General features: G+C 40.3%; 1 protein-coding gene across 2 annotated transcripts in view; it reads right to left on the bottom strand.

Annotated features, from left to right (window-relative positions):
* Positions 1 to 19,013, bottom strand: part of MDGA2 (MAM domain containing glycosylphosphatidylinositol anchor 2) — a 773,979-nt gene extending 754,966 nt beyond the window's left edge. Inside the window, exon 1 of one of the 2 annotated variants that reach the window (XM_036239414.1) lies at positions 17,721 to 19,013. In XM_036239414.1, the coding sequence (XP_036095307.1) occupies positions 17,721 to 17,997 (277 nt within the window). In that variant the 5' untranslated portion in view covers positions 17,998 to 19,013. The remainder of the gene's footprint in view (positions 1 to 17,720) is intronic. The other variant, XM_016151454.2, reaches the window with a different exon arrangement.
* Positions 19,014 to 19,807: the final 794 nt, after the last annotated feature.

Here is a 19,807-nt window from a genome sequence, read left to right as displayed (position 1 = left end):
ATAGGGAACGACGCAGCCCCTTTAAGAAGCTTCTGTACTACCGCAGCCTCGGTCTCAGCCACTGAAGACCGGGCAGCCCTGCATCCTTGCCCTGTCCTATCTGCTGCTGTTGCAGGGTGATTTCTTGGATTTCTCCCTAGTAGTATGGCTTGTTTATCTAGATCCCAGGCAAATTTTTCTTGCTGCTGCTCCTTGTTTCCGTTACAACTTTGATTTGGTTGCCAGAGGGATAAACAGAGCCTCTATCATCTACACTATTTGGGTTGTGAAATAGATTTCTTTGTTAGAAAGTATTACTATTTTCCTTTACAAAAAGGTACTATTGAAATATCTCAAATTATTTTGGAATAAGGAAGGTTATATACAGAAAATTTAAATATTGCCAATATTCCTCTCATCTACTATTCCTGAGAACAGAAATTCTCTGTAGACATAATAAATTATTTACAAAGAAACCTAAACTTTCATTATATATACATAACAACCAATAAAAGTATCAGATGACACATAAAAGTTCTTAAATTTTATATACACAAGACTAACTCCAATGATGGAAAACTCACAAAGTAATTTTCTTTTAGCTGCAAATATAAACTTATTCAACATTTGTAATATTCATAAATTCTTATATAGAATTACACTTTGATTAATGTGTAACAAACATAAATTGTCACAAACATTAAAATTGTTTCAGAATTATATAATTATTTCTTGTGGGAAAACAAGTCCTGTGAAACATCAGCAAACCAGGCTAATGGATGTTGGGTAAAAAAATAGTATCTCATAATTCTTTAGTAATTTTTAAAATCGCAAAGATTTTCTAATACTTCTCCCACATTTACTGAGTAATTGGTCATAGATAGTAGAAAGATAATTTATCACCTTTAATTTTTCTCAAAAAAGTAAAAATAAGGGATGTAACTCATACTCAGAACTCAAAATCCCTAAAGAGTTGGCAAGTGTGGCCAAGATTCCTACCACATCCCATAAAGTAACTGAAGTCTGAGCCAGATTTCAGATTTCACCTGAAGAGGAGATGGTTCTGCCTGGCAAACCATCTTGTCCCAATTTTCATCCCTCTAACTTCCAACAACCAGTTCGTGGAACCACTGGTGGGTATGAGTGATATCCTGGCAGATCCTCAATATCAGGTAAGAATCTTAGATGGATAAAAAAAAAAAAAATTTCTTTTCACCTTTAGGAGATTGAAATTGTCACAATTAAGGTCCTTTAGAATAAAAAATCCATTCCCTATAGAATGAGATACAAGAAACAAATGAGACAGTAGCAACAAATTTACAAGAATAGACTTCATTTATCAAGAGAATACTCTGGAGGCAACAATTCTTTGCTTAGATTTGCTGAGATCTCTGACTGATATTCCTTGAGTTATACATAATTTTATCTATCTTCCCTAGATGAACTGGAATGATATAGCAGAAAAAGGTCTATGCAATGTTTCAGATGTTTGAGAGCTTGGAGTAAGTAGTAATTACTAGTAGTATAGAATTAAATAATTATTGTTTGGGACTACCCATGCATTTGAGAAAGACAATGGAAGGCTGACATTGACTTATTACTGTGGTTGGCAGAATACTGTCTTTACTCACAAAAATAACCACATCCTAGTCCCCGGAAATTGTGACTATATTAGGTTGCATGGCAGAGAGGAATTAAGATTGCAGATGTAACTAAGCTGAATTTAAAATAGAGACAATATCCCAGATTATCAGAGTGGGTCCAGTGTAATCATAAGGTCCTTGAAAGTGGAAGAAGGTAGCAATAGAGGAGAGTTAGAAGGAGATATGACTACAGAAAAAAGACATAGAGAAATTCGGTCTTGCTAGCTTTGGAGATGGAAAAATGGGCCATGAGAATATACATGGCCAGCCTCTGGAAACTAAGAACAAGGAAATAGATTCTCCCTTAGAGCCTCTATAAATTAACACAGCCTTGCTGACCCCTTGATTTTAGCCCAGTGCGACCCGTGTCAACTTCTGACCTACAAAGCTGTAAGAGAATTTGTATTGCTCTAAACCACTAACTTTGTGGTAACTTGTTACCACAGCAATAAAAACTAATACAATCGTCAATTTAAAGTGAAGTGTGAAAGCCAGAAAGCCTCCCTGCCAGTAAATGAAAAATGTCATCTCCTGGATATAGGGATAAAAAATTCTGAGAATCAGGTACAGAATTTAATTATAAGGTTAAGAGTTCTAGATTCAGTTTAATTCATCTGAAGAGTCTGCTACATCAAAGTAAAGAGCCCAAGTGGGAAGATGTGGAACCCGGGAGATCTAGGGAATTAATGTCTGATTTGATGCATTCAACGATGTTGGTCATCAGGTTCCCCTTTACTGCGTGCCTACAGAAGTGACACAGCTTCCATTAGAGATGAGTGTTTTCTGCTTCCTCTTTACCTGAAGGCATTCAGATGAGAATACCCTGCAAGAAGACATGAGACCCACTCAGGATTTACCACCATGTCCTCTCCTGCTTGAGGCCAATAACCAGGGGCAAGTCATAGCTGGCTAGAGAGGTGATGAGCTTTGCCAAGGAAGGAAAGGAACAAGGCCTATAGGACCTAGGCAACATTGCCAGCAGGGTCAGTAAAGTAACTTTGGTACTGAGTCAGTGGATGCTGGGTCAATAGGGAATGGAACGTTAAGCTGGATAGCAGAGTTCATTGATGCAGAGATCTCTGCCTGGCAAGACATACTCTTCTCCCTTAGAATCTATCTCCAAATCCCCTACTGGTAGTCAATCCAAAACCAGAGTTAAGTTACAACATAATCGAGCTGTGGTAGTATTAATATTGCTGAGAAAGAAAAGATTCTCTGAAGGAAGTACATTTACCCAATAAGTACCTGCAAGCTAGATGACTATGTAGGGGAATGGATGCCAGGGGTGTTGGATTAAGATGAGTAAGAAAATACACTTGGATAAGGGAGAGTTCTCTTGATATGGGTGCACCCTTGTGATAAAGGATTTATTAACATCCTAGTGAGGACCCTAGGAAATGGTGCAATAGTACTGCTAGGAAGACTTTGCAAACTTGGCTTGCCTGTGACACCCTTTACAAGGTGAAATAGAAATGATAGAAATTTTGTTGTATATAGTAGAAAAGGGGATCCAATGACATTGTGTTTCATTCTTAATAAGGGACATATATTTGTGCTGTTGTAGTCACTTTCTTTTTTGACCCTGTATTACCTGGGAAGAGCTGCCATAACAAAATACCACAGACTGGTCAGCTTAAACAACAAAATTTTTTATATTCTCACGGTTCTGGAAGCTGTAAGTCCAAGGTCAAGGTGCCAGTAGGATTGTTTTACCAGAGGTCTCTCTCCTTGGCCTGTGATGGTAGCTCTCTTGCTGTGTTCTTGTCTTTCTTTGTGTATGTGCTTTGCTGATGTCTCTTCCTCTTCCTGTAAGGTCACCAGCCCCACTGGATTAAGGTCCCACCCTTATAACCTTGTGTAACTTTACCTTCTTAAAAGCCTTATCTCCAAATACATTTACACTGGGGGTTAGGGCTTCAACATATGAATTTGGGTGACACAATTTAGTCCATAATAACCCCTCGAAAAACAAATGTATAATTGGTCAGATGTAAAAATACAGTATATGAAAATGAGGAATTTAAAATTTTTACCAAGGCAACTGGTTATTTGGTGGAAAGAAAGGCAAGGTGTAAAGGCACTTTCATTATCTCTGGACTCTCTAGAAAATAGGGCTAACTAGTCCTCTACCTGGGAAACCTCTGAAAATCCACCCCATCTTCACAGTATCCCATCTGCTCGGTTGCAACTGAATCACAGTTCAACTTCTCTCTCTGCTCCATCTCAGCTCCCTCCCTCTTTCTAGGTGTCATTCCCAAGAACAGTCTCTAATAAACCACCTGCATGTAAATCTTCTCAGTTTCAGTTTCCTGGGGGAGCCAACCACTGACATGCAGACATCTCATCCTGCCTTGATCCATCTTATGAATTCCCATGACCTGGACTTAACTATCTCCTTGTAATAACAATAAATTTGTTCCAGCTGACTCTGTATGTTTCTAGGCCAATACTGTGACCAGGCTAATGCACCTGCTCTTCCCCAAGCAACTTCAAATACCCCAAAGCAGAACATAATAGTATGTTGGACGTTTTCTTTACCAGTGTTTGTTTATTTGTTTTATCAATGATTTCCCAAGAGAAATGCTGACTCTTTTATTAATAATGAGAAAATCTCTGCAATGTCATATAATTGTAAGAAGAATGACAACTATGTACAATGAATGAGAAACAGTAATAGTTAAGCCACCAGAAAATATTCTTAGAGAAATTTTAGAATAATCTTTAAAAATATATAGACTTTAACTTTTATCACAACTAAAGATATTTAAATGGTATTTTCAGGATCATAAGATTTTAGATTCTTTATTTTGTTTAAGAATCTCTATTCCAGCTTTTTTAGACATTCCATTGAGTTATTGTTAATCTTATACGATATTCAGTTAAATTATAAACCATAACATATGTGATGCACTTAAATCTGAAGTATATAATTGCATACTTCAATTATTAAGACATTATCAACCTTCATCCAAAGAGTATGCATCTAAGGTATCAAAACACATAAAAAGTAGAAGTGGAGAAAGACATAAAAATAGGGTGTACTATTTTCTGTAATTACTCCCAAAGATAAGGTTAAGTGTGTGAGGTAGGAAAAACATAAAATCTATAATTAAACTGTTTGAACTTTGATTTATCTTTTACTCTATTCCTTTAAAAGGCTTGCAGTTTGAGATTTGTAGATTATAAAATATCTGATGACTCATTTCATTTGACAATATTATTACAATTTTGAGTGCACAAAAATTCGTATCCCCCTAGTTTCAAGTATTTGTCTCAATTATGAAGAAGTTGCTGTTTAGAGAAAAATTCACAAAAGTGACGTTTCTCCAAGTTCTTAAAAGTCTGACTTTAATATACATCATAACATTTATACTACAAAATTAATTCATTCCCAATTTTAAAATGTAAATGTATAAGGAATTTCAGAGCACTGGTCTTGCACCCAGGAGGAATTAAGAGTTAAAGTTCCAAAGGCTCGAATGCCTCTGAAAATTTTGCAGGGTGGTTATCAGTTAAAGAAAACATCAGCTGCTTAGAAATGCATGGCACTACAGCTGAATATAATACCTTTCCTGTTCTCTCTTGAAATGGTTTTCTATCGAAGCAGTTTCTGTATCAATCACACAATAGCCAGAATGGTACCGGGTTACACTACATGACACAATAAATGCATTCAAAAAGCATAGGAAAAAATGACTTTTATAGTAGCAAATGTTGTAGCTAAGAGCCTGAAACAAATCACTAAACTACACTAATTTGTAAGCTTTGAGGTTTGAGGAACTCACTGGCAGTTAAGAACAGAGCTTGCAATCAACTGTCCTCTTGAGCACAAGATTTTCAAGAAAAGAAACCCGCTGAAATAGTCTCCTCAATTAACTCTGTGAGGAAAATGCCCAAGCAATACCCAGAGGGAACTCAAGGCAAAAATCAGGCCAAATATGACATTTAACTATCAATCTTACCAGGGCCAGTGATTGTTAATCAGCCTGGGGGAAAATAAAGTAGTACACTTGACAGTGGTTCTTTTTTATAAGCACATGCCTACTATTTTACATAGAGGAATATAACGATTTTTGAAAAATATCTAGAAGAGCCATGTCTTCATTTTTACAGGTCACTAATTATGAATAAGCTGAAAACATCCTATCAATTCGAAAATAAATTATACCAGAGAGAGCCCTCACTATGGGCATTTCAACATTAAAAAAAAAAAAATTATAAGTAATAGCTTTCTTTTTCAAGAAAAAAAAACTCTATGGTATAAAGTGCTGACATTAGCTACCTATACGTATTTCTCAGGCAATAAGCTAAAATTTATTGCCCAATCTGCATTCCTAATATGTACTGTTTGAGATAAGTTTCATGTATGGCATAACACAAGCTACCTACCTTGTATGTTTTAATCACAGTAAATAAAAACATACATAAATATAATTAATAAAACATATAATATAGACAAATATTTATTTATACACCTCACATTTGATTCAAAATTCAGCCACTAGTAACTATATGGTAGTTATATAAACTTTATGAGTTTCAGATTTCTCATCTATCTCATTTAAAGACTAGACTATGGCATAACATATATAAAACTCATAGTATAAGGTGTGGCATATAGTAAGTGCTTTATAAATGGCAGTTATTTTATGAAAAAGTTACCATATACTATGTTTGATTATTTTTCAATGATAGAATAAAAGTTACTTCAATTTGGTTTGTGGATGTATTTTATAATCCACACTTGAATAAAGATGTTTTTGATGCTCCCCAAACTCACTTTTATAAAAGAGAAAGATCACTGTAAGACCTTACTAATAGAGTAGGAGGGATGCTGGACCTTGCGTGCACACACCACTGCAGGTAAAATAAATTACACGTGTATTGCTACGATGCCTCTAAGAAACATTTCTGTTAAGTGAAAAAAAGACAAAGAAAAAGAAGTAATGAGAGTTTCTAAAGGTAATGTGAACTGGTGAACAATCGAACATAAATGTAGTACAAAAGATATTTAAAAGCAAAATGAGTATCAGGTAAGAGACTGCATGCCCTGCTGTCAACACTAAATCATAGTCAGCTTTGCAAGGGAAAGGGGAAATCTATCCAATTCTTTAAGGTTAACCTAAAGTTCAGCTATTACCCATGAGACCCACTCTATGAAATACATACACAAACACACACATATGACATACTTAAATTAATTAATATATATGAATATGTATTTTAGAGTATATACATGTATTCTATATATAAACAAGCATTTGTTATATTTATGTGTGTGTATGTGCGTGTGTATATATATATTTTTTCTTTAATCCTTCACTGAAACTGGAGAAGTGGTTAAGCATAAAGCTTTTTGTGTAAGTAGGCTTAGAGAATTAAGGATTGAACAATAAGTTTTCAAAGATGACAAAAAATTAACAATTTAAATGTTTTCTGAAATATTATCCAAAATCATATAATCATAATGGTGTTCAACAGGAAAATAACAAAATCACGGTGTGCAGGAAGAAGGCCACTTTCAACTCCAGCAGCTGCAGTTAGAGGGATTTTTGATGCTGAGGCACAGGAAATAATAAAAATATAAGTAGCCTCTGAGTAAAAAGGCAAATTTCAGGCTGCAACCCACTGGAAGTTATTCTTGTCTTAAGTAAAAGAACGGGAAATTTCTAAACCCCAATCTTCACTGTAATGATGTCATTATGTAACATATTATTGCAGGAAATGGTCATAATGGAAGAGGGTTGTGCCTCCTTAGGCAATTATACTCAGCTGAATCTAAGTATGACAAAGTAAGAGCAAAATAGCCAAAGATTGAACTTTGATTAATTGTGAACTAAGACAGACAATCAAAATTAATAAAATAGCTCTGAACAAGGAAAGTACAGGTGGTCCAGTGTGAAAACATAAACGAAATGAAAAATGTAAGTTAATGAAAGGATAAGGGGAGAATGACAATAATGGTATGGTATAAACCATGAAAAGCAAGGAACAAGTTCAGAATCCAGATAATTTGTTATCTGTTTGAAGTCCTGAGTAAAGATGGCCTTCTGGTTTGATTATAGAGGTACCTGACCAATATTCCCCACCAATATCTAGCTATCATTCTGACATTCAGAAGACCAACCTAATTAATTCTCCCATCTAGTCAGTTATATGAATAGGAATGTTTTACATGAACTACTCTTCACTCTCAGAAAACAGAAAGTATTTGCTAAGAATAATTAAAATGCATTAAAATGTTTTCTTGTATAGTTGTTATGATTTAATGTTGAATAAAGTCCAAGTCTTTTTAATTAATTGCAATTTAAAGATTTTTTTTAAAATGCTTAGGTGAGTAGGTGGGAAATTTTGATCACTTTTGTCACAGAAATTTTGATTACTTTTGAATCAAAATCAGATATCAAAAAACAAATTTGTGATAGTTCCATTTAATGATTTGCCCTCATTTCCTGTTTTTATTTTTAAATTATCAATTATAAGTATTCTAACAATATATCTAATTTTTTTCATTTGGATGGATTATTGTAAAATACCGCTATTTTTCAATTAGTCTCAAAATGTCAGGTATTGAGACTATCCTTGCTTTTTGATACAAAAACAAGATTTATACATATATTTGAATACATACATATATAAATATACCCATGACCATAAGGTTTAGGTTACACTAATATTCTTTGGAGCTTTTAAATGAGGAGGGATTCCAGCTCCGCCCCTTCACCCCTACCATTGAAGGGCAGAGGGAGAACTCCAGGGTTGCATGGATTGAGAGAAGGTTAGTCCAAGGAACAATAGCAGCTACATGTGCATACAAGATGTGGTATCAAATAGCATTTTTATACACACATTAATATTACATATGCTGTTTAAAAATACACCACTAGAGTTATTTTCTGCTAGCTGACACAATGGAAATATTTTACAGAAACGAAATGCTCTCTGATATTTCCTAGCCCCTTACTCTGTTCTAAGACCAAATGGCAAACCTATTATGAGATCCAATTGGTAGAGCATCTGCAGTGCTGAAAATGCTTTTTAAAAATGCTAGCACATCTTTCAAGAAGGTAGAGGAAATTCTTTATGCACTTTTCTAAGACTTTATTAGATATGGATACTAAGAGATAGAGAAATTAAATTTTTGCCTGTGGTCGGTCACACAGTAGAACAGCTGCTAAACAAGAAGACAGCTCATTTCCCAGCAGTTTTCAACCATCTCGTGCTGCCTTGCACAAGAATAAAAAACATTAATGAAAGCACATACCTCTCTTTTCATAAGGGCAATGAAAATTCATCTCGGTCTTTGTACATTCGTAAAGAACAACATAATGTTTTAAGTCATTCTGGACCCATAGTCCACTGCTTCTAAGTAGCAGGCACTCTAATAAAAAGACTTGGAAAGCCTTTGACTTTAACTCCAAAAGCAGCTACTCTGTAGATTCAAAGTTTCCCAAGTTTGCCTAGAACTGGGGAGGACTCAGTATCCCACAGGATCTTTAGAGACAACTGTCTTATCGTCTGGTGATCAGGTCAGTTGGCTTCAAACTGAAAACACACACAAAAACAGAATTTTGGTTGACATAAATATCTGAGCAAGTCCCAGTGTAACAAAATTGATTTCGCAAACTTACGGATTTTGGGGGGTGGTGGGAATAACATAGGCTAAAGCAGTGGTCCCCAACCTTTTTGGCACCAGAGACAGGTGCTCCTATGAGAATCTGATGCCTGATCATCTGAGGTGGAGCTGAGGCGGTGATGCTAGTTCTGGGGAGCAGCTGCAAATACAGATGAAGCTCCCCTCCCTAGCCCGCCGATCACCTCCTGCTGAGCGGCCTGGCTCCTAACAGGCCAAGGATGTGTACTGGTCTGCAGCCCAGGGTTTGGGGACCCCTGGGTTAAAGGATGGATACGTCTTTCTAGTTGGGGTAAACTTTGGAGAATTTGCTTAGAACTTTTTAAACGTATACTCCAGGGTTATTTTTCTTTCTGCACGACTACCATTATTATAGCTGAGATCCATTTGGTAGCAGTACCCTTTCTTCCTTCCTATCTATATCATACCGATCCTTTTTCAAGGCTCGACCCATGATTTACCAGTATTTTCAAGTTTCCTGCAACTGTGATACCAACCATGACACCAAATTGCTCTCTTTTGTCTAGGCACAAACATTTGGTTACTGCTCAGAACAGTGTTGTTGTTATTATTATTATTATTATTTTACTACTACTACTACTACTACTACTACTACTACTACTACTACTACTGTTTGGTTTTATCTACTCAATTAGCTTGTAAAACTCTGAGTTCATAGCACGTACTACACAGCTATGTATATTATCCATAGCAGTTACACATTAATTTGTCGAATGAAGTTACCAGAACTTAACCTAACTCTGCCCAGAATCTGTAAAGAATTCGCACTGGTCACAATTTCTGAGAAGCGGCATATCTTCCGCAGACTTTTCTATCCTCAGAGTATTCATGGGAGCCTCTTCTTCTTCAATAGTAAGTCTACCTGGGACGAGGCATGGACCCAATTCACGATTTCATTAAAAAGAAAAGAAAAAAGAAAAGAAAAAGAAAAAACAGAGTATGCCCTGTGCTTAATCTATGCATATCTCTCCTTATGTACCTGAACCATACAGCAAATTAGCAGGAAGGATTATCCAGTCCACAGGGACCACAAGCTCTATTATAAGAGCTCCTATTTTGCCTCATCTTTCCCTTTCGAGAGACCAGAAAAATCTTTCCGAAGATGTCTTTCAATCAAACAGTATTTTTCTTTCTTCCTCTTTTTGATGCAACCAAGCAAAGTTCTAACTCAGAAAAAAAATTATTTTACAGTTTTGCCATTATTTAAAGGGTAGATTCACTCCTCTAGTAGCCTTTTCAGGCTAGCATATTATTTCTAAGTCACCTCTATGAGACCTCAGCTGCTTCTGTGCTGTCCTTCAGGACTCTGGGAGGCCTGGCTATGAACCAACCCTTCCTCTTTCAGACAGACATGTTACCCTCTCCACAGGATCACTCGATTATTTTCATCCCTCCCATTCTCATTATAAAATAAGACAAGAAATATGCTGCCTGAAGATATGATATCATGTTGCATACTTGACTCCCTCTGTAAACCACAAAATAGTCCTTAGTATGGTTTTGACTGGGGACAGCAAGAAACTGATGTCTCCTATTTTTATTCAGAATTGTAGAAGTAGCACACTAAAAAACAAAAAGAATAAGTTACATCATAATGTCTAATACCTCTGCTTCTACCAAAATACATCTTTAACTGATAAATTTATAGTTAATGTATAATAGCTAAAAAAAAAAATCCTAATATTTAAATCCTCTTCTGTAATTGTAAACTTCTGGGAAATGTGTGATTTGAATTAGAAAATGGAAAACATCTTTCTTACTGAATTCAGTCAATGACATCAACAGGAAATAAAATAAAGTGTTTTAAAAACCAAGAGTAGAAATGTCAAAGTACCATGGAAAAGCAGTAAGAAAACAATATAAAAAGAGCTTAACTGAGATCAGTGTAAGGTGGTATAGTTAAAAAAGAAAATGAAACTACACTGGTATAAAGTGGAAGATAACTTAGTACTTACATCGATAATGGAGCATGAGGGATTTTAGCAAGTAGACAAAAATATCTATCTAATGAAAGTGTCTGGGCTCTGGAAAAAAGAGTTGTAAAATTTATTTTTGTAAAAAATTCTCACAAACAGAATAAGACCACCACCTGACTGGCAAAATGTAAACCCATTGTTTAAAGTCTCTTCTCATTTACAAGTTTATGATTTCATAGAGCCAAAAGTTTATTAATTGGATTTAAAAATAAAAATAGGATGCCATTTTCTATTAATGCAATCATTTATTCAGTCTGCTCTAAGTAATATACTTACATTGACAGTCACTGAAGCAAAGAAATGAAATTCCATTTTGTGGGACTCTTCAGTTAATAGCAATTACAATGAAGCTAAAAGTGTTCACCTACTCATACTTGAGGTGCATTCAATATAATACTTTGCTTCTCCTTCCAAAATAGCCAAAAAGGACACTAAGATCTTTCCCAACTCAGAGCTGATGGCACATTCCTTTAGTTTACTGAAGCTGCCAAAGAGTACCAGCTCTATCCAGAGCTCAGTTCCAGGACCAGGTGGGTATGCCTAGCTATTTGTCTTCGCTCTTGTGGGCCGCAAGCAATCAGCCCAACTCTTTCAAGACTCTTCCCAAAGCATGAAGACTAGGCCAGTGAATGTGAGTGATGAATCACCTCTTTGGTGGAAAGCAACCCAAGACCACGGCTCCTAACAGTGTCTTAAGACATACAATAAACCCATAATGCTCATCTAGTAGTCGCATCTCTATGAGCCCTACCCCAATCAGATTAAAATAGTACATTTTAAAGGAATATAGAGCACATCTTTCAGAAAAGTTTGTTTATACCCTGCTATTCAAAAAGGCTTAAGGTGATTCACCTTAGAAAACAAAAACTAAAATAATTTTACAGTATCAATGAGTCAAAACCAGAGGCATAAAAATTAAGCCAAGAAATCAAGCTCCTGAAAAATGCCTTTGTTGGATTTCTTTTGTGACATCTATTCACCAGAATTGCTTCATCACTGAACTTTTACCTATAACTCCTAATCACCTGAACCCTGTCACTCTGATTTATTCTCTAGAAAATGATTTCTTAGATCTGATGTACAACCTGTTCAATCTAAAATACATAATAGCCTATTTAGGGGCTTCTCCAAAGACATAGAACATGAGAAAGTAATATTGTATAACATAATCTGCTCATTTGGCATGAGAATTCTCAGTAACATGACTAGCAAAGATAACCCCTAATGGACAAAAATAACCCCAAGATACAAAGGACAGCCCGTTTTCCTTTGTGATGGTGGCCAAGGTGGTGATGACATGAGTTTGTGTGTGTGTGCGCGCATACACACATAGGGACAGCTGGGTGAGGAATAGGAAGAGAGAAGGTTAAAGCTGATAGTATGTGATAAGACCTTCAGACTGATTTTTTTACCCCCACCAACATTTATTACAGTCATCTCTTCTCCTTCCACAGGCTGATTTCAGTTAAAACCAATATCTAACCATAGGGTCTCTTCAGTCTCAAACTGGGCAAAAACCACAGTTCAGTGCACTTGGGATATCTTTGCTGTGAGGATGACATCCTGGGACTGGATATAATGGTCAATGAACGCTCTAGAGGATTCTTATACATTTGGGTCAATCTGTCTATCCAAATTCAACACACTGACAGTCTAAAATATCTTCCAGATCCTTCCTGTCCATCTTATCTCCTGGCTCTCAATTTCACTAAGTCTTTTCTATTCAGCTACTGCCTGTGGTGTCATTTTAAAAAGATTTTTATTAAAATATAGCTAACATACAATACTGTATTAGTTTCAGGTGTACATGATACTTATTCAACATTTACATACCTAAGGAAGTGATCACCATAACAAGTCCAGCAATCATCTGACACTGTACAATGCTATCACAATATTATTGACTATATTCCCTATGCTGTACACCACATCTCCATGACTTATTTGTTTGGGTTAAATTATATGAGATTACTTGATATTATTTGAATTGAGTGAATATAGCTTGCTAATTTCTCATACACATGTGTTTGATAAACTTATTTTAGTTATTGGTTCTAGTACATCCCAGAAGCTATCTAGGAATAGTGCGTTAACTATTTCAGAACATAAGTCATTAATTGATTTGGCTCTCATTAAAAATTGTTCAGATATGAACTTTTATTTTGTTTTTCATTTGTAGTAGATATTTGTCCTGTACTAATGCAGTTATAATCTTTTATTAGCCTCCTTGGAAATTAAGAGTATGATGGGCCAGATGTAAAAATACAGTGTATGGCAATGGTGCAGACTTTCCTTTTTTAGCAAGACAACTGAATAGATTACAGGAGATATGATTCTCAATATTATATCATTATTAACAGTATCTCTAGATAACACAGTTACCCAGCCCCAAGAATTTACTACCACAGAATAACTTACAAAGAAAATCTCCAAACTAAGAAAATACTTTGGACTATTCAACTGCAGGTATTTCCATAAGTATGCACATTGTTTACAGAGTGACTGGGGTTTACATTATAACTCTTGATCCTATGTTGAAACAGTTACCTTAAACCCAATGCAATGAAAGTGCAACAAAATTAATAATGCCCCAAATGGATACCAGTTGATTGCTCATTTAATGACTCTGGCTTCCAGTGATGTTTAATTGAGTAAAAAGAAAATTAAAACAAATTTTTAAAATTCAGAAAATATTGAATTCAAATAACTCTTTAAAATTAGAGAAGGAAGAAGCTATAACTTTAGAAAATGGATTTGTAAAACTGCACAAATATGGATATCTTCAAATGGGTATCATTCATCAAAATACTTAATATAGTTGTCTTAAGTCCGTGTAATTTATTTTTTGATGCTGTTCTATTATGAATAATTTTGCAATCTCTCTTTCAGAAGTATTTTCAAATAATTTATATTACTGTAATGCCATATCTGATGTGGACTCTGTAAGGCATATACAGAAAACATGTCATTTTAAAAATGTATTTTAATTACGCCAGAATTATTGGAAGAGGGTAGATGGGCAGATAAAGAATAATCTCCCTCACTCAACTGCCACAATGATACAAATCTCAGCAATTATGCAGTTAGTTTGTTAAACAATATTCCAAGATGAATATCAATAAGTTTCTAGTTCTATGGTAGAAACCTGTACTTAAGTACTGCACATTCGTGCCAAACTGATTGAGCACAATATAAAGGAGGTTATAGTAACCAAAGACAAAATAATCCACATATTAAAACAAATATTCTTGATTATATATATATTTTTAAAAATCTGAAAGTCATGCTCAGTTTTCCAGCCAAGAAGTGGAAGAGTAAAGGGATTGGAGACTGACTAGCTATTATAAAGAAGAAAGGTTACAATGATATATTTATAAATCATGTAAATAATATTTGGCTACAATTAAGTGATTTGCCTGAGTTATTCATAACACAATTTTTATTCCCTCTTGAACCTAGCTACTAGAAGACAGTATTAAGAAATAATACTACTTTTTAATGTAGTACAAGTGGTTGTATATCTGAAAATATAGGCAAATAAAAGGATACATGTATATAGACTTTTATGCTAGCCAAGTTCTCATCTAGATCTTTGAAGTTTCTATTTATAATTGCCCTACTTTTTTTTTTAAATATATCATTTCCAGTTCTCTTCAGGTAAACTGTTCAAATCATACTTTATAATGTTACACTAACTCATGTCTATACCCTTTACGAATAATCAATGTTTTGTAACAAAATAAAAATAAACTCTTCCATCCCCTATAAATGCTTCCACAAATAAAAATAAAATTGCTTTAGGTTAAGAAAGGTCATGATTTACAAAGTCAAAGCAATGAAATTTGAAGTCTATATCAGTGGTTCCGAGACGTTGGCATGCATCAGAATCATGACCTGAGGAAATGAACACAAATTGCTGGGTCCCACACTTTGCATTTCTGATTTAGAAAGCCTGGGACACAAAGAATTTGCCTTTCTAATAAGTTCTCAGGTGAGGCTTATGCTGAAGGTTAGGGGTTCCACTTTGAAAACCTAACTTCTGAGATATGTAAAAAGTAATATACTTTTTGCACCCACCTAATAGCTATGACATTTGTAACAACCAGGGATGATGATTTTCACACAAAGCCAATTCTATTCTTAGCTAAGTGACTAATAATCATACAAATATAAACCCCAAAAATAAATAAATAAAAGACCACCACCTTCATCATGATGATCGGGTTAGTTCAGCAGCAGAACTGCCTCCTTCATTGTTACGCAACATGGACAATGAGGTTATTCTAATGAAATTGTGTCCTACTTGTCTCCACTCCTAAATCTTACCCTTTCTTACTGACCAAATGAGACTTGCCAGGGCAAATAACCTGAATTAGAAAAAGTGACAGGAAAAAGGAACAATGTCTTTCTAATCCAGACGGTTCCAGCCATCCTGCCTCTCACCAATCTCTCTCACTTCTCATTATTCCCTACACACATATACATACACATAATTTTTTTTAAAAAATGACAACAACGACAACAACAACAACAACAGAAAACTCCTTTTGCTGAGATAATCTGAACCAATGGGAAAGAAATAAAGACTTGGATATGGGATAAAAGGAATTCAGACTCTCCCATACTAAGGAACAGCTAGATCCTTGAGAAGACTCTAAAGCCAGCATTCCTCCATCCCTAGAATCCTGGACACTCTCAGCTGCTCAGGAACACCAGAGTCTGGCAGAAGTCAAAGGATCACTAAACGAATTCCTGTTCTCCTCAAGCCCCACCTCCAGTCGTCAGCCAAGAGGTAAGATCTGCCTGGAGATTCAGCATCTCTCTCATACATACATACACCCACCACCACCACCATCATCACCACCATCATCACCACCGTCAAGCAAGCTCTCTTCAAACTGGGAAAGAGGGAGTGGGGAGAAAGGGGACACGAAGATTCTTAGAGGTAGAAGAAAGTGAAGGTTTCTTGGCCGGACCCAAGAAGGAAACTAGGAAGACATAAAAGGGGAGTGGCAGACAGCATGCAGCTGAGGCCAGAGCGTGCTACTAGGGGATCCCCTCCCGGGCACCCTCCACCACTGCTCAGCCCTGAACAGAACACAGTGGACAGAGTAAGGGCTGAGTCGGATCTCCCGCATCCTTCCCCAAACACCCACCCACCGCGCACTCTGCGTTCTCGGAGAGTTTGCGGATTCTGGGGCCCCTTGTACCCACGCCCACTCCGCAGTCTGCAGTCAGATCCACCGTCCACAAACCCTCATGCCCTTTACCCCGGGAGCAGCCATTGACTTAGCACTGCAGTGCCAGGGTCCAAAACCCTCCGAGTGAAACAGTGGGAAGGTGGACTGGATTTACAGCACATATTCTCTGGGTATTGGCCCTAGGGGAGCTGTGGGCGAGTTTTGACCTGCTATCTCCCCAAGGGCTGTTCTTCTAACCTCCCTCATGATACCTCGAGATCACAAAAGTTATTTTTCCTTTGTGGCACCGCCTGCGTGTCCCAGGAGAAGATGCACTTCAGTCAGAGCCTAGGGGGGTGGCGTGTGTGTGTGTGGGGAGGGTATCCTTCCGTCCCGAAAGCCAAGGGTGCCAACTGCTGACTGGTAAAGGAACCTGGATTTGCTCTTGAGGACTTAAAAACTCCTGAATTAACAAGCTCGTCCTTTTCCCGGTCCTAACCCGCCCGGATTTGGGTTTCCCAGAGAACTGAGATTGTGTTCCAGTTTCAGTGAGCTGGTGGCCTGCCCTGGAGCCCAGACGCGCGGACTTGGCCATCCGTTCATTCATGCATTTGCTCATCCATTCACACAAACATGTTCCTTAATTGTGTCTGGCACCGAGAATCTTGCCTGCTATTCTCCCCTCCCCAAGTCAGTGCTCATGGCAACGGCTGGTGCAGAATGCAACTCAACTGTCACCCCACTTCCTGAGCCGGAAAACCAAGTCTTGTAGGCATTCACACACAAAAAGGAAAAGGTGGAGAGGAGGAAGAGGAGGAGGAGGAGGAGGAGGAGGAGGAGAAGAAGGAGGAGGAGGAGAAGGCGGGCGGGAGGGGGGGCGGGGGCGGAGAAGGATGGGGAGCTCGCTGGGGTCATATTCGAAGCCTCCTTTCAAGGGAAACCGCGGCACTGACACCGCGGCACTCGAGGAGGCAAATGATTAAATCAAAGATTGCTACAGCTCGGGTCCCCAGCAGGGGTAAATCAAGTGCAAAGCCACTCGTTCGCTGGAGTGCGATGCTGCCGACTCGACCCAACTCCGAGCCGGAGCCGAGGTGCTGGGGGAGCGGCTCGCCTCCCAATCCGCAGCTCGCTCGCTGCCTCCTTATAGCTCTCAATAATGTGATGAAGTGTAAATCAAATGCCACGCCGGGAGGGGCCCCGGAACGACGCGAGTTGTGCATTTTCGCTCACCAGCCTATCTTGCCTAAGAATCACAAGGTCACGATAGCGTCGCGATTCCACTCACCGTACACTCCTTGGCCAGAGATCCCCTCCAGGAGGACTGTCAGCAGCCACACGAGACCGTACACTAAATCCATCTTCACGTGAACATGGACATATCCAGCCCAGGGGGGAAGCAGCGGGACCTTCCGGAGGCCGGCGGCCAGGCGAGTGCGCCCCACTCGCGCCCGAGCTGCGCCGAGGTGCCGGGGAACCGCTCGCCCAAGTAAGCGCCGTCCGTCCGTCCTTCCCCGGCGGCGGCCCTGAGCGGAGCGCAGGAGCCCCGCACACCCCACACTCATGCACGCACACACAGACACACAGGCGCACACTCTCCCACAACACAATACCCTGACACACACTCACACGCACGCCTCACTCACACCGGGCGCCTGGGAAAATCGCAGACGCCGGGGAGGAGCGGGGGGCGTGATGGGAAGGGGAGCCGTGAGCAGAAGTGTTCTTCAGGGCAGCAGGCTCGAGTCTCCGCAGCGGCAGCGGCGGCGACGCGCTGGGCTGGCGGCGGGCGCGGGCAAAGGGCCGGGGGTGCCGAGCGGTGCGAGCCTGGCGCGGGCAGCCAAGAAGCAGGAAGTGGCCTCTGACTCGGGGCACGGAGCAGGGGCTTCCTCGCCTGGGTTCGCCTTTACAAAGTAACTCGCGAAGGTCCCCGGAGGAGCGTCAAGCGGCGGCAGCGGCCCGCCCGCCCGCAGTCCGGAGCCCCCAGCCCGGCTGTCTTGCCTTCCCCCATTCCATCAGTTGCCATTGCAACGCCAATCCTATTACACGATACAGGCTCGCATCGCCGAGCGGGGAGAGGAGGAAGAGGAGGAGTGGGACTAGGGGGACCGGGGTGGGGAGGAAGGGAAGGGAGGAGGGGAGGAGAGGGACCGGCAGGGAGCAGACTGTGCGTCTCAAGCTCTCTCGGGCACCAGTCTCAGCCACCCCGCCACCTCCTCCACCACGGTTCTCCAAAACAGCCTTCAGCGCCCCGCCAGCGAAGAGGGGCCTCGGGCCGGCCGCACCAGTTCCGGGAGCCGAAAGCAGAGTCCACACCGCCACTTGCGAAGGGAGAAGCAGAGACGGGATCCGCACACACGTCTACGCGTGCTCACCGGCCCCGCGCGCGTCCTCTTCGCTTCCGCGCCGCCCCCGCCAGGTGGAGGGGTGGGGGCGGTCGGGACAGGCGGGAGTTTGGAGGAGGGAGCCGCAGAAGGGGTTCCCCGCCTGGGCTAACGTAGTGCTGGCATCCAGAGGCGAACGCGGGAGCGGCCGCCCGAAGACGACACCGGCTGCGTGGCCGCCGCTCGGGCCCCAGCTGCGGCAGAGTCCCCGCGCCGGGCGGCGGAGCGCCCAGGGCTCACGCCGGCCGGAATCCCTGGGTGTGCGCCGGGGTGCGCGCCGCGGAGGCGAAAGGGAGGAGGAGGAGGAGGAGGGCGAAGCCGAGAGCTGGCGGCCGGGCTGCGAGAGGAAGGCTGTGTGTGGTCACGTTGTGCGCTACGTGCCGAGAGCGCGAGCCGCTATCCGCAGCCGGGCGACGTCAAAGCCGGGTGCGCGGCTCAGCCGCCTTCCTCCGCGCTCTGCTCCTCCTTCGCTTCTGCCTTCCTGTGTCAGCCGCCGAGCTCATCAGTATGGACAGCGCCGAGAGGCTCCGCCAGGCCAGCGGCATCCGGCATTCGGCCTCCAGCCTGCCCCGCCGAGGCCCGCCCCTGACTCTCCGCGAGCTCCGCGGCTGCGGACCCCGTTACTGTTTCGGATGCCGCTGTTTGCGTTTGCTCGGGGAAGGGCCGGCTTCCACCTTAGACCCGGGGTAATTACAGGCGACACACTATCCCCTCCCCTTCGCCCAAGGTCTTCCAGGATCCGTTCTGCTTGACTAGAGGGCAGAACAGGCCACAGCACTTGGAAGCGGCTACGTTGCTTCCCATTTCTGTTCTTTTAAATGGAAATATGGTCATCACAGCAATGAAGGCTCCAGGGCAGAAACACTAGTTCAGAGCATACTTTAATATGCACCGTCACCTACTAAAGTTAACTGCTTTGAAAATCTTTTTTCTTTTGTGAAAAATAGTTTCATTGGGGCAAAGCCGGCTCTGATGTTTGAGGAGCTTAAGA

Source organism: Rousettus aegyptiacus, unplaced genomic scaffold (assembly GCF_014176215.1).
Source record: "Rousettus aegyptiacus isolate mRouAeg1 unplaced genomic scaffold, mRouAeg1.p scaffold_m13_p_3, whole genome shotgun sequence".
NCBI lineage: Eukaryota > Metazoa > Chordata > Mammalia > Chiroptera > Pteropodidae > Rousettus > Rousettus aegyptiacus.
This window is presented reverse-complemented; position numbering and strand designations above follow the sequence as displayed.